At 36.8% G+C, this 13,425-nt stretch overlaps 2 protein-coding genes across 1 annotated transcript in view; one reads left to right on the top strand and one right to left on the bottom strand.

Annotated features, from left to right (window-relative positions):
- Nucleotides 1-13,425, bottom strand: part of Erich1 (glutamate-rich 1) — a gene marked incomplete at its 5' end in the record, with an annotated part of 52,793,804 nt that overhangs the window by 42,537,640 nt on the left and 10,242,739 nt on the right.
- Nucleotides 1-13,425, top strand: part of Glra3 (glycine receptor, alpha 3) — a 648,639-nt gene that overhangs the window by 30,638 nt on the left and 604,576 nt on the right. Inside the window, exon 2 of the mRNA NM_053724.5 lies at nt 9,257-9,384. Coding sequence (NP_446176.4) covers nt 9,257-9,384 — 128 coding nt within the window. The remainder of the gene's footprint in view (nt 1-9,256; nt 9,385-13,425) is intronic.

The raw sequence follows: 13,425 nt of genomic DNA, 5'->3' as shown, positions 1-13,425 counted from the left end.
TTGAAACTCCTCTTATGCTGACTTGCCTGAGCTGCCCCACTGCCCACACACAGCCAGCAGCTTGCTTGCTTGCAGGCCTTCACGCTTGCCACCCTCAGCCCCACACTTCCCTACTCTGTGCTGTCCCTTCCTTAGAAGCTGTGAATGTTTAAGCAACAGGGAGAATTTTTCTTCAGGATCTAAGGTAAAACTTTCAGGTTCTTGTTAATGCCTGCTTCAGACAGGGTCACTCGATAACCTGGAGTCCTTCATATACATCTGTTAACAGCAGCTAGACTGGACAAGGGGAGCAAAGGGAGGGGCATCTCTCCTTGGGGAGGAGGCTCAGGAGAGAAAGATAAAACTCCCCGGCAGAAAACAATTTTTCTCAAGCACATTATTTTTATCTTTTAAGTTAAGCACCAAGAGGACCAAGTAAAACTCTTTAATGAACAAAACAAATAGTTCCATGATTTCAAACACAGTCGTCAGTCCAAGATTTCAAACACAGTCATCAGTCCAAATTCAAACACAGTCATCAGTCCAAATTAAAAAACGAAACAAAAGCCAAAAAGAAACTTGACAGTACCACAGAAAACAAACCAGACAAACAAGACCAAGACAAAGCATCCTATAACCAATTTCCACAGATGTCTGGTACCTTCAGTACCTTGTCCAAACTGCAGCTTAACCTTAGCTGCTTCTGGGATGAGACGGACCATCTGATTCCACTTCCCAACAGGATTCCGTAGTGTCCTCTTGCCCTAATGTCTGTCCAATGGTTCACCATCAAAGACAAAGGGGTTGTCACAGTCTGCCCCACAGCAAAGAAAAAGAACACCAAACAGAACAGAATACAGACAACAGACACTAACACGTCCAAGCACACTCATCGGCGCCTAGACTTAAATAGGCAGCCGAACGCAACCTCTGACAGAGTGGGATTCCTCATCCAATCCCGTCTAGGTAAAAGGAGCACTCTGTCACCTTTGCTCCAAAAAAACACAGTCAGGTCCTCCTGACTGCCCACAGTCGGGTCCTCCCGACTGCTCTCCACCTGTGGAACGTCTTCCAGGGATGCAGCTTTCGGGCCCGGGGCTTCCCCTCTTCCGAGGCCAGAGGGTCCTCACAGACCACAGAGGTGGCTGCACAGAGTGGGATTCCAAGTCCACTCCCTTATTTCAAACCGATACTAACCAGAACCAGAACAGAGACAGACACAGACAGTGGCCACACACTCAGACACAATTGGGGATCCCCCTTACTTCCAAGAAGGTCTTCGGAGTTGTGGGTGGTTGCGAGATCCCGGATGAGCCCCCAAATTAAAGACCCCCAGAGCGGGAAGACCTGCACTCAAGTCTCTGGATGATGCGACTCCCCAAGAACTCACATGAGACCGTCCTTACTGTAATAAACATGAGGTTTTTTGATAGGAACCAGTGCACTGGGGTCGAGACTCATATCCCATGCAGGGGCAGTGGAGTTCGACCCTGAGAGGCTGGGAGAAAGGGTATTTAAAGGGAGAAACCACAACCCAAGGGGGCAGGGGTGGTGTCATTGGAAAATCACAAGAATACCAGTAAAAAATCACGAGGAGAAACTCCCTGTTTCTCAAGATTGTTCTCTAAGATTTTCATCTAACTTTATGGTCAGCTAGTACAGGTAGAGGGCAGGGTCTGGAAATTGAGGTATTTAGGGCTTTTTAAAACTTCTGACTTCTTAGCTGCATTTTTTATTCTTTCAGTATAACTAATGATACTCACCTAGGTTATTGTGATACCATTTGCAACACTTGTGCACCTTAATAACCTGGAGGCAGTTGTCATTTCTGTTGGCAATGTAAAATTCCACATACTCATTTCAGGAAGAAATGAGATCATTTAAAAACAATACTCATATTTTATTAACACATTACCCAGTAGCAAGATTCAAGAACCCATAGTCCATCAGGTATTATGTTTAGTATTTATGTTCCTGCAGAGGTATTCAAAAATTGTCCATTTATATTATTCTACATTGATCTTCCTGTTAATATAAAAATCAAAAAAATCTATTAATAATGTCTTAATTGCAAAAATTCCCTTAAACATAATGATTTTGTTTGAAATAATCAAAATGTCACTTATTTTAAGATGGATTATGTTTTCTTCGGTTCTTCCTACACTGAAGCATAATGAAAATGAATAATACACTGATTTCTTCCATTTGGGGCTGTGTTTTACTCTCACTCAGACAATGTCAAGCAATAACAACTGGACTTGATGTTCCCAAGGAACTTTACAAGACATAAATGGAGACATAGAAGACACAAGGAACACTTTCTGTTGCACAAACCACCTTTCTGCCTCTAATTTGAATACTCAATTGTTCTCAACAGGTCACCTTGTTCAAATCAACTCAAAAAAGTAATATGCATTGAGGTTTGAAGCCATAAATACAAAAAATTTCTCTTAAATTGTAATATTCCCTACTCTAAATCTCTGATTACCGCTTACAATGCGAATATTCATTTAGCATTGATAAAGCAGTTGAGATTTTAACTAAAGTTAAAAGCACTGGATTTGACCACCAAAAACTCTGTTTATCTTTTCAAAGTTCTTGACAATTTTGATGTCAAGAAATTAAGTGAGTAATGTATTCAAACCTTTAAAAGGTTCGATTTGTGATTCTACTTGTATTCTGCCAAATGGACATATTTTCCGTCCATCTTGTAAATCTCTATCTCTATAAACATCTGTTAGTTCAGCTCTCAGACCTTATTCCAGAAGTTTCTTTGTTCACTGGGTGGCAGTTAATGCAGAAATCTATAACTAATAAAAGTGCAGAAAGTGTGTTGTGTGTATCACATCCCATTTATAAAGAACAGGAACTAACCCAGAAGACAGAATAGAGCAATCCCAAGAGCCAGAGGTCATAGAGAACCAGATTGAAACAGTGACTTCCGGATTCTGCAGCACAACTGCACTCACGAAGTCACACCCACTGTGATTGCGCTGCATAAGGTCTATAGAAGTTCAAGCCTGACCACATTCTAGCACAGAGGGGAGAGACTCATAAGCCCTCACCTGTCCTACCTAACTGTGGAACTACAGAAAACTGATAATTTCTTGGAAAGGAAAAGTCAGTTTTCTCTAAGGGAATGATCCCGGCATACTGACCACACTCAGAGGATGATTCCACTCACCTGAGTGTGGGTAATACTAAATGGACTTGGTGCATTATTTACATCAAAAGAAGACAGGGGTGAAAGAGTATTGAAAGGTTGATGGCAAATCTAGGAGGTGTTGAAGGGATGCCTGAAGGTGAATATGAACATATTATATATTACTGAAATTCTCAAAGAATTATATTTAAAAAGCTTCTGAACTTTCAAATACTGTGTCTTTCTACAATTAATATGTAAAATATTTAGATTTTAAAAATGTTTTAAGGGAATATGTTTACATGATTTCCAAATGAAGTTAATAGTAAGTGGGATCTTCAGCACACCAAAGAAATGAGCAGCAGCCAAGTGTGGGAGGAAATCTAATTAACATTGATTTTGAGAAGACTCACAAATATGAGTCAAGTTCGCTTCTTTTAAAAATGCTGATTATGACAATTTGCTAACAGTCATTGCAACTTGTAAATATCTTAGCTTTGTTGTAGAGGTTTGAACAAAATCTGACCTTGATGATAATGTCTATTTTCAGAATATCTTTCTTCAATTAATACTGTAAACTTTCTCATTTCCTATTTGTACCCTGATGCTAAAAAATAAAGTAAAAACAAACACTTTTGAATATGTATGCAAATGAAGTTGACAATTCAAAACTGCACATTCATATTATAGAGCTTTATGTATGTTTTAGCATGAAATGTTTTAAATATAAATTATCTTACAGCTAATGTTAATAGGGTACAAAACTCAGATATTATTGTGTAAGCAGAAAGTTTTAGGAACACATAAGATCAAGAATTAGAGGCAACACAAAGTCTCACATGTATGCAAAGTCTGTTCATTTTTATGAAAGGAAAAGTATTATTTCATAGACATGACTCATTGGTCCTTTCCCAGGCAAATTCACTTTCACTCAAAATTAAGTCTATCTAAATAAAACCAAACACTTCAACCTAATTGTATGGCTCTCTGGCAGTAGCCCATGTAGGAAATGGTAATAGTCAGTTGGAAATATGAGTGTATACACAAAAGAAATGTTTTTCTCATAGTACTGCAATATAAAATGGCCAAAATTAAGCCACAAAAAACCTAAGTGTCTAGCAAAGGTTTGCTCATTCAAAGATCAATCAGTGTCTTCCCTCCGTGACCTCAAACTGGGAGGAGCTTAAACCAACCTCTGGAAATTCTTTTATGATCACTTTATGTCTGTAAGTTAGTAAGCGGCACAAATTTCCACATTCTATTACCACAGGCTTCAACATGGAAATTCAAGTTAGATAAATAATTATATTAAATATGTCTTATTTATCAATTTTATTTTATTTATTATGAAAATTTAAGCCTGAAAAATCATAAGATAATATTTAGCAATAAAATCCATTGTTGCTTTTTAGAGAAAGTAGATAGTTTCTATGGCTTTTCTGATGTGCACTGAAATGGTTTACACTTCTAAAACTATTTGGCAGAAATATACTTTCCATGTCTCATACTAGACTACAGGAGATTAGGAGATTCAATTTTTTCACTTCTTAAAATTACATTGACTATTAATTGTATAAACAATGGGTGATATCATTTTGTTAACAGAATGCTGGTATTTAGTGATGTGTGTGAATGTGTGCATACATATATCTTTAAATAGAAATATTCTGTTTATAAGCTTTTTTTAGTCTCCTAAATCTTTTTCTTATTAAACTCTCTAAGGAATAATGTAGAATATTTGCCAGGCCTCAGTATTTAATGCTTAATAAACAATTTAATGAAATTCTACTCATACAATTTTTGTCCTTAACAAAAATCTATTCTCATATGTTAGCATTCCCGGTGATCCGAGTCACAATGTTTTGTGCAATAGCCAGAAACACAAAATTAAGAAGGCAAGATCATATTTCTTGATAAATTTTATAGGAGTAACAAAAATCAAATTTAAAAAAAGTACAATTGTGTGGCAGCCTGCTATGAAAAGTACCCTGATTGCTGGTCAAGATAAGTCAAATCACTGGAGACCCTAAAGGGGATGGCAGGCACATTCCCAGTCTTCTAGGAGATCAAAGCCTCTCTAGCTGCAGCCCCACCCCCAACCCCCTGTAGAGAGGTTTGAGACAGAAACTTAGGCTAATGCCCCAAGCCCCTGCTCCACAGGTAAGGATGTGACCACAGGTTACAAAGGTTCAAGAAAGATCTGTCACAGAGGACAATGCCCTAAGCCCCTCCTCCACAGATGAGGGTGTGACCACAAATCGCGTAGGCTCAAAACAGATCAGTCATAGACACAGGACCATGCCCCCGAATATGTAGATGAGGTCTTCCCATGGTCTCAGGCCAAACTCACCGGAGCACCTGCTGTCAGACACTGACCCACCCAAAAACTGTATTTAAGAATCGTGTTCAGGATTAAATGTGTGCAGGAATTATTCCATTGTCTGAGAGCTTCTGTCATAAGAGCTGTAACACCACCACTTGTGGAAGAGATCTCTCCCGAAATTGCTGCCAGGAGCTCACCTGCACCCTTCACCAGATAGTCAGTCTCCTGCTGGTTAAGCACGACCTGAGCAGCAAAAGTGGTGGTGGAAAGAAGCAGAATGAGCAGCAGAGACAGAGGAAGCAGTCCCTCCACCTGACTGAGTTCTCTCTCCCTCGCCCAAACCCGAGCACTTAGCTGTACCAGAGATCTCCCTGGAAAAGTCCCAGGTGCCAGAGCCCTACACAAAATGATTTCAATACCTGACTTATAGAAATGAAACAAAAAACATAATCAAGATGTCTTATTTATAAATGGGAATCGATTTTTATTACTTATTATTTTAAAAATGTATTATTACTTGATGAAGTAAAAATTTATTTTGTCACTGAAATAGTAATAACAAATCTCCAAAGAACTATTTGACATATTGATTGTGGGTAGTATTTGATTCTATTTGACAATACAATTTGAAATATTCAACCAGGAATTTGGTGCTGATACCAATGTAGTACACCAATGTTTTTTGTGTTGGGCTCATGGAAGATCTGTTGAGAAGAAGATGCTTTGCTTCTATTCAGATCATAAACACACACACACACACACACCCCACATGCACACATGCATTCATGCACACATGTATGAACACACACAGAAAGAAGCAACCTTCAAGTTGAATTCAACTTATCACTGCTACCTTCTATGTCTTAATGATGTATTTTAAACATAAAAATATTCACTGGTAGAAATATGCCACATTAACTATATAAAATCTTTTCCATTGTCTTTATTATGTAATTTGTTTTTTTACTATGTCTTCTTTTTTAAAAAAATGTGATCATAATACATCAGACAATGAAAATATCAAAGATCATTTTATTTTAGTATTAACCAATACTAGAGTTTGAAGAGATTATTAAAGAAAAAAATATACAGATGAGATCATTTTTTATCTTTAAATGAAATTTTGCTACACAAAGGTTGTCACATAATTGGACACTTGGTACACAATCATTCCCACCCTCCACAGATAGGCTGCTTCTGAACTTCTCATGTGGTGACAAATGCAGTCCTGATGCTAACAGAACAGTAGAGATGCCTCAGTGATGTTAGTTGAAAGCAGGACACTGTTATATGGCTCTTGTACCCAGCATCAGAAATGAACAGATGTCTTTATTCAAAAATACAAAATAAATGATCTGTAGGGATGGACAATGACAGCAGTCAGCCATTATATATCATCAAAGGAAACCAGTAGCAGATGGTTACAGTGATCAGCCAGCCTTCTCTTCAGTCATTTTCTTCAGCTGACTTCTCTGTAGTTATCGGTGAGGAACCTGCCTTGAGCTTCCTATCACAATTCATTGATAAGGCAAAGCTCAGATGAGATCTTTATGGCCACTAATAAAAATTTTCAGTATGTGAGTCTTCAGATTGATTCAAATGTTAAATAATTTGTTGCAAAGAATATATAATTGCTTATTGTGTGATGAAAAGATGTATTTTTGCATTTACTGGTATAATTTAAGATGGAGTTAGTGTGTAGTATTTTCAAAAGGTATCTTAGAATTCTAGAAATAGATCAACAAAAGTATTTATAAAGCACAAAGTTTTTGAAAGATAAAATTCTAATAAAATAAAATAGTACAAAAATTATTTTATCTGCTAAATAAATATAATTACTTTTGTCAAAAATGAAGAAGAAACTTAATCTTTTTTTTAAAGATTTATTCATTTATTATATATAAGTACACTGTAGCTGTCTTCAGATACACCAGAAGAGGGCATCGGATCTCTTTACAAATGGTTGTGAGCCACCATGTGGTTGCTGGAAATTGAACTCAGGACCTCTGGAAGAGCAGTTGGGTGCTCTTAACTGCTGAGCCATCTCTCCAGCCCAAGAAACTTAAATCTTAACTTCAATTCTTAGTAATATTGTTTGCCATGATAATATTCACTGAAAATTAACATCTACTACTCTTAGGTAGATAAATATCTTCTCATTTTCTGGTAGAGATATACATTGTTTGTGGATGTAGAGATGATATTCTGACAAAGATAGATGATAGATAGATAGATAGATAGATAGATAGATAGATAGATAGATGGATGAAATATATTGCTTTCAATTTTACCACTAGAATATCAGTTAAAGAGTTATTCTTATGCAGTTATTAATGGCTTTTCATTTCTCCGTTTGAAAACTCAAAAGAATTACAAATTTTTTCTTTTAATAACAAATTTTGATGTTAGTTTGAGAAAGAGTATTATCATAAGATAATAATGGTAAGGAAGTACCTGAGATCATACATGAAAGAAATAAAATTATGTATCATAGAAAGGGGCTAAAACATGGACACATAAGTACATTAGATGTTTAGAGAAAAAACATAAAACCAATATGTCAAGATGTTTAGGAGGTACATTGTAGGAATCGTAGGGGAAAGTGGGGTTTATCAACTCCCTATAAATGGTGGGAGAAAGCTGTCTCCCAACATTTTCAAACCTCGGCCAATTCATAGGGGGCTTGCAGCAATCCAGGAAGTAATTTAATTACCAAGGATACATAACTCTTTGTGAGAAGAGTGAAACTTGTCTCATTACAGTTTTCTGAATTCCTAGCCCAACTTCTTAAGCTCTGTGAGAACACACACACACACACACACACACACACACACACACACACACACGCACGCACACACACAAAACAACCAGGAGCAGTCAATCACAAGGTGCAGAATGGAGTTTCAATTCAGTGTCTCATTCTTAGGTTGCCATTGTTATTTTCACATTTCCCTGGGGAAAATGTACTGGCAAAGAGCCTTTTATTTAATGTAACGTGTAACTCACCACTGCAAAAAGCTTTTCTCCTGGAGACATTTATCAAAAGTATTTATAGATATCTTGCTTGGTTTTACAAGTACCTGAGGCAATGAACAACAGTGAGAAAAATAATACACTGGTATTCATTTCTTAGAAGGATCAATGGATTTGCATGTTTCCATGGGGGGGTTGAAAAGTCTTCATATGTTTCTAGACATCTAAGTGTCCACAGGGTTGTGAATAAGCCATGTGTTGTGAACTAAATTGTGTCATTTAAAAGTTTATATTGATGTCATAAACCTAGTGATCACAAAACATGACTTTAATTGGAAATGGAAGCATTATGGTAAAATGAAGTATTGGACGTCACTCATACAAATGCTGTTTAAGAAGACAAACACACATGGACTGCTGAGCAAATTGCACAAAATGTAAAAAGTGGAAGCCTTTGTCAAAATAAAAGCAGCAAAACCCTCACATCACAGCTACATCCATATACTTTAGTGCCTCAAGCACTCGGGATACTTTTAGCAAAACTGGCAATCTGACATCAATTCTGAGTAACAGATTGTGAAATCTTAAAAGTTTAGAAATAAGTTTTGTTCCCTTGTGCAATACTACATGCTGCTCAAATGAAAGAATATATGTGAGACTTTTATAAATAAGCAGTGATCATCAATCCATAAATATGTGCTCTGTAGTGTCCACTGTGGGGTATAGAAGTTTCTCTCTGTGTTATTGCTGAAGGCATTCTTGCTTCTCACTTTTACTTTCTCAGGAAGCAGTGTTTGTCTTCTGTTTGTAAAGTGTCTTATTTTTGTCTTTATTTGCAGTTTGGTGGCCACGAAGGAAACAAACAGTGCACGGTCCCGAAGTGCCCCAATGTCACCTTCTGATTTTCTGGACAAACTAATGGGGAGGACATCCGGGTATGATGCAAGAATCAGGCCCAACTTCAAAGGTAGCTCTTCTGCTTAGTTCCTTGGGGGCAGTGCTGTTAAAGATTAGTTTTAATACTGATTCTACCTTAAACCGCAACATGTTTCCAATAGTCTTTAAAATACTGTATAAATAAAAGTTGTGCCTACAAAGGGAAAGTCTATTTTCATGTTTAGAGCTAGTGTAATGTGTCCTCTGGGAACAAACAGTACTAGTTTCTCCTTAATAGTTATTCGTTGTTTGATTGGTTATGGTCTTCTGAGACAAGGCCTTGACTATCCTTGACTAATTGGGGATTCTAGCCATTTAACCCAAACAAGGAAAAACATAAGGCAATCCTCTTGCCTTAGGCTCAATAGGGTATAGTATTACAGGTGTCCATCCCCATGTCTGGTGTGTGTGTGTGTGTGTGTGTGTGTGTGTGTGTGTGTGAGAGAGAGAGAGAGAGAGAGAGAGAGAGAGAGAGAGAGAGAGAGAGAGCTTTATTATGACTGTCTGTGTCTCTCTGTCTGACTGTCTATCTATTATTTAATACCCATCTGTTTTCATTGGGAAAAAAGCTTAAGACCTAGGAATAAAACTTTGAGTTCCCCATCGCCAACTGTGGTTCTCAAGCCCAGGACTTTGCCTATGCTCCACAGTTGCTGTCCCACTCTTGCATGCCTTCACCTCCTTCCTTTCATTTGCTTGTTTGCGTCCTTGATTTTTTGAGTTAGAGTCCCATGTCTAAATAGAGAGGCTGGTCTTGAACTTCTGATTTCCCTGCCTCTCCATCATGAGGGATAGAATTACATGGTTAAGCCACAACGCTTGACTCTTTCCCATCATTTTAAGTTCCCCTAGAGAAATTTGTATTGTAGGAAATTAATTATTGGAAATGGGGCTGGATATTTGAAAGTGACTAAACATCTTTAAAATACTATCCCACCTACCAAATATTGTTCATCAATTTCTTTCAAAGAAAATAAGGATTAGTTTAAGAGTATTTCTTACTCTATTTCATGCGGTGATAGGTCTATGTAAATGATATATCTATAACCATACTGTAAAATGAGAGATTAGAAAGTTGCCTGAATACTCCAATTAATTTTATTTTGACTATTATTTACATAATAAGGACAACATTTTAATAATATGGAATTTAATTGACTTTAATTTGGGGGTTAGAAAATAATGACTGTGTAGATGTTGTAGATGTTTCAAAGTTAAAGGCACTGGCTGTTTTGTTGTTGTTGTTTTGTTTTGTTTTGTTTTTTGGCACTCGCTGTTCTTACAAAGAACCAGTGTTAACTACCAGCACCTCCACAGCAACTCACAACTGTCTATGACTCCATCTGTAGAGGATCTAGTGCTTTTTATCTTCTGATGGCACTGTATACATGTGGTGCACAAACAAATTCTCATTCACATAAGTAAAATTTAAAAGTGAAATGTCAAACAAACATTAAAATAATTAGATTAGAAACAAAATAAAAAACAATAATGAGAAAGAAGCGACAAAGATGGGAGTAAATTCTATGAAAATTCCTGAGTATGTATTTATCAATTGGGCTGCTTCAACATGAAACATGTCCCATAGCTTTAAATTTATTTATTCTTTAATAACTTTTCATCCCAGTAGCATTCACTACCCCCAGTTCCACCTTTAAAAATTCTTCCTCTATTACTTTCTCCCCTTCTTCTCAGAGAAGGGGCCATTTAAAAGTAGTTTTATCTCCTGACTTTTTTTTAAGCTTGCAACTATAATTTTCCTAACAAAGAGGAAGGAAATGTGAATACGTAGCTGTGAGATTATAACTCAGTTTACTGAGATACCATGCAGGGACAAAAGCAAAAAATTGCGACTGCTAAGACCCGTCTTGCAACACTGAGAACTGATGTTGAATTCCTGGTGAAACTAACACAGTCCTATCAGCAAGGCAGAAGAAATCTACTTAGTAATTATTTATTGACTCCATATTCTGTATTTCTGAAGTATTACTTTATCTTCACTAAAAAATACATAAAAACTAGTCTATTTTTAGATGTCTGTGTATACTTATGGAAACATATAAACATCCCGAAGAGATATTTTATTAAAGATGCAGATGAATTATTAACCACACAATAGCATCTCGGCTGCTGTGCCAGTCTCCTAGACACTTTAGTTCTGGTTGATTATTCCAGTGATTTATATAAGAAATATCAAATCATTTTAAAATGTGATAACTGCAATTTATGTGAAGAGCATAAATGGTAGGTTCTTCTGTAAATAAAATGTATTCTGGGGTTGGGGATTTAGCTTAGTGGTAGAGCGCTTTGCCTAGCAATTGCAAGGACCTGGGTTTGGTCCTTAGCTCCAAAAAAAGAAAAAGAAGACAAAATAAAATGTATTCTAATACCACTAGCCAGTAATCAAGCCAGTTACAGAAATGACTGTGTTTAAGTAAATTTATTTGTTTATTTATATACTCAGGTTGAAGATGATACTTGATTCTCCTAATAGCATCAGAGATTTTACTTTTTGTGGTTCATCAAGATATTTCAAATTCCAAACATTTTGTAAATTAAATATCTGCTATAGTTTTATTGAAATAGGATGAATTATAAAAATAATTTAATAACTAATTTATACTTCTTTTTCTTGCTTTCTCATTTTTGATATAAATATAGCTTATATAAATATACATTGTATAAACACATGTGTATATATGATATATATGTGCATACATGTATATCTATGTGTATGTCAATATAAATGTGATATATATGTATATACCTATACATACAAACACATATATGTATATCTTAACTATTGCTTAGGTCTCCATTAAGGGCTTCATTATTTTGCAGTTTGAGTTGGGTAGGAACTGACTGATACTACATACCAAAGACTAGTCTCAAACTCCAGGTAATGTACCTGCTTCAGCTTCCTAAATGCTGGGATCACAATTGTGCACTACATGTAACTGAAGTTTAGGTTTTACTTTCTATGTCTCTACATTCCAAAAGAAACAAGTAGAATTTAATAAAATAAATCATATTTTTAAAGTTTCATGATGAGAGTAAAATGGATGTAGTTTGTTTGTTTGTTTGTTTGTTGTAGCTCCAATTTGTCTGTATACATTTGAGGTAAAATTAGTAGACACTGGTTAGAGCAGTTTATGAGTTAGAAAATTTAGATTACAAGAAGCATACAATTCCATCCTGATTATCCATTATTAGTCTCTTCTATTAATGTAATTAATTTATCATCGTTGATAACCTAATGTCCCTACTTTGCCCTAGAGCTCTTTCTTTCTGTTGAACAATTTTCCAGGCTATAAAACTCACAACAGCTATGTTATATATGTACCATGTCTACATCATACAGAATAGTCTCACTGCCCTAAAAATTCTATTATGAAATTTAAAAATTACACAGGAAAATTGTTTGTTAATATTGTTTTTGTAATATACCACCAAATCGACACTAGAGCGGCAGGTCCCCTACAATCCAGACATCCCCCAGACCTGAAGGGACCAATCAACAGCTCTCTGCACCGAAATGCCGTGGGAGGGAGAGCTAAACCTTCAGAGGGGCAGACACGCCTGGAAAGTCAGAAGAGACTACACTCTGCCCACATTTCTGACTACAGAAGAAAACACCTAACGCCATCTGGGACCCCGGTGCACAGGGGCTCCAGAAAAAGGCAGTGCAGGTCCTCCTGGTTGCTGCCTTCACAGAGAGCTCAAAAGCAGCCCCCCACAAGCAACTTGAGATGCGGGACCACAGGTAAGACCAACTTTTCTGCTCTAAGCAACCTGCCTGGTTGACACAGGACACAGTCCAAAAAGAAGAGCTGAAGACCAGTAGGCAGGAAAGAGTACAGGCCCAAAAGCAGAACACTCCATTCCCACAACTGGCTGAAAAAAACAGGAAAACATGTCTACAGCACTCCTGACACACAGGCCCATATATAGGAAGGTCTAGCTACTGTCAGAAATAGCAGAACAAGGAACACTAGTGACAACCTGATGGTGAGAGGCAAGCACAGGAACCCAAGCAACAGAAACCAAGCCTACATGGCATCATTGAAGCTCA

The sequence above is a fragment of the Rattus norvegicus genome, chromosome 16 (genome assembly GCF_021556685.1).
Source record: "Rattus norvegicus strain SHRSP/BbbUtx chromosome 16, alternate assembly SHRSP_T2T, whole genome shotgun sequence".
In the NCBI taxonomy this organism is placed as follows: Eukaryota; Metazoa; Chordata; class Mammalia; order Rodentia; family Muridae; genus Rattus; species Rattus norvegicus.
This window is presented reverse-complemented; position numbering and strand designations above follow the sequence as displayed.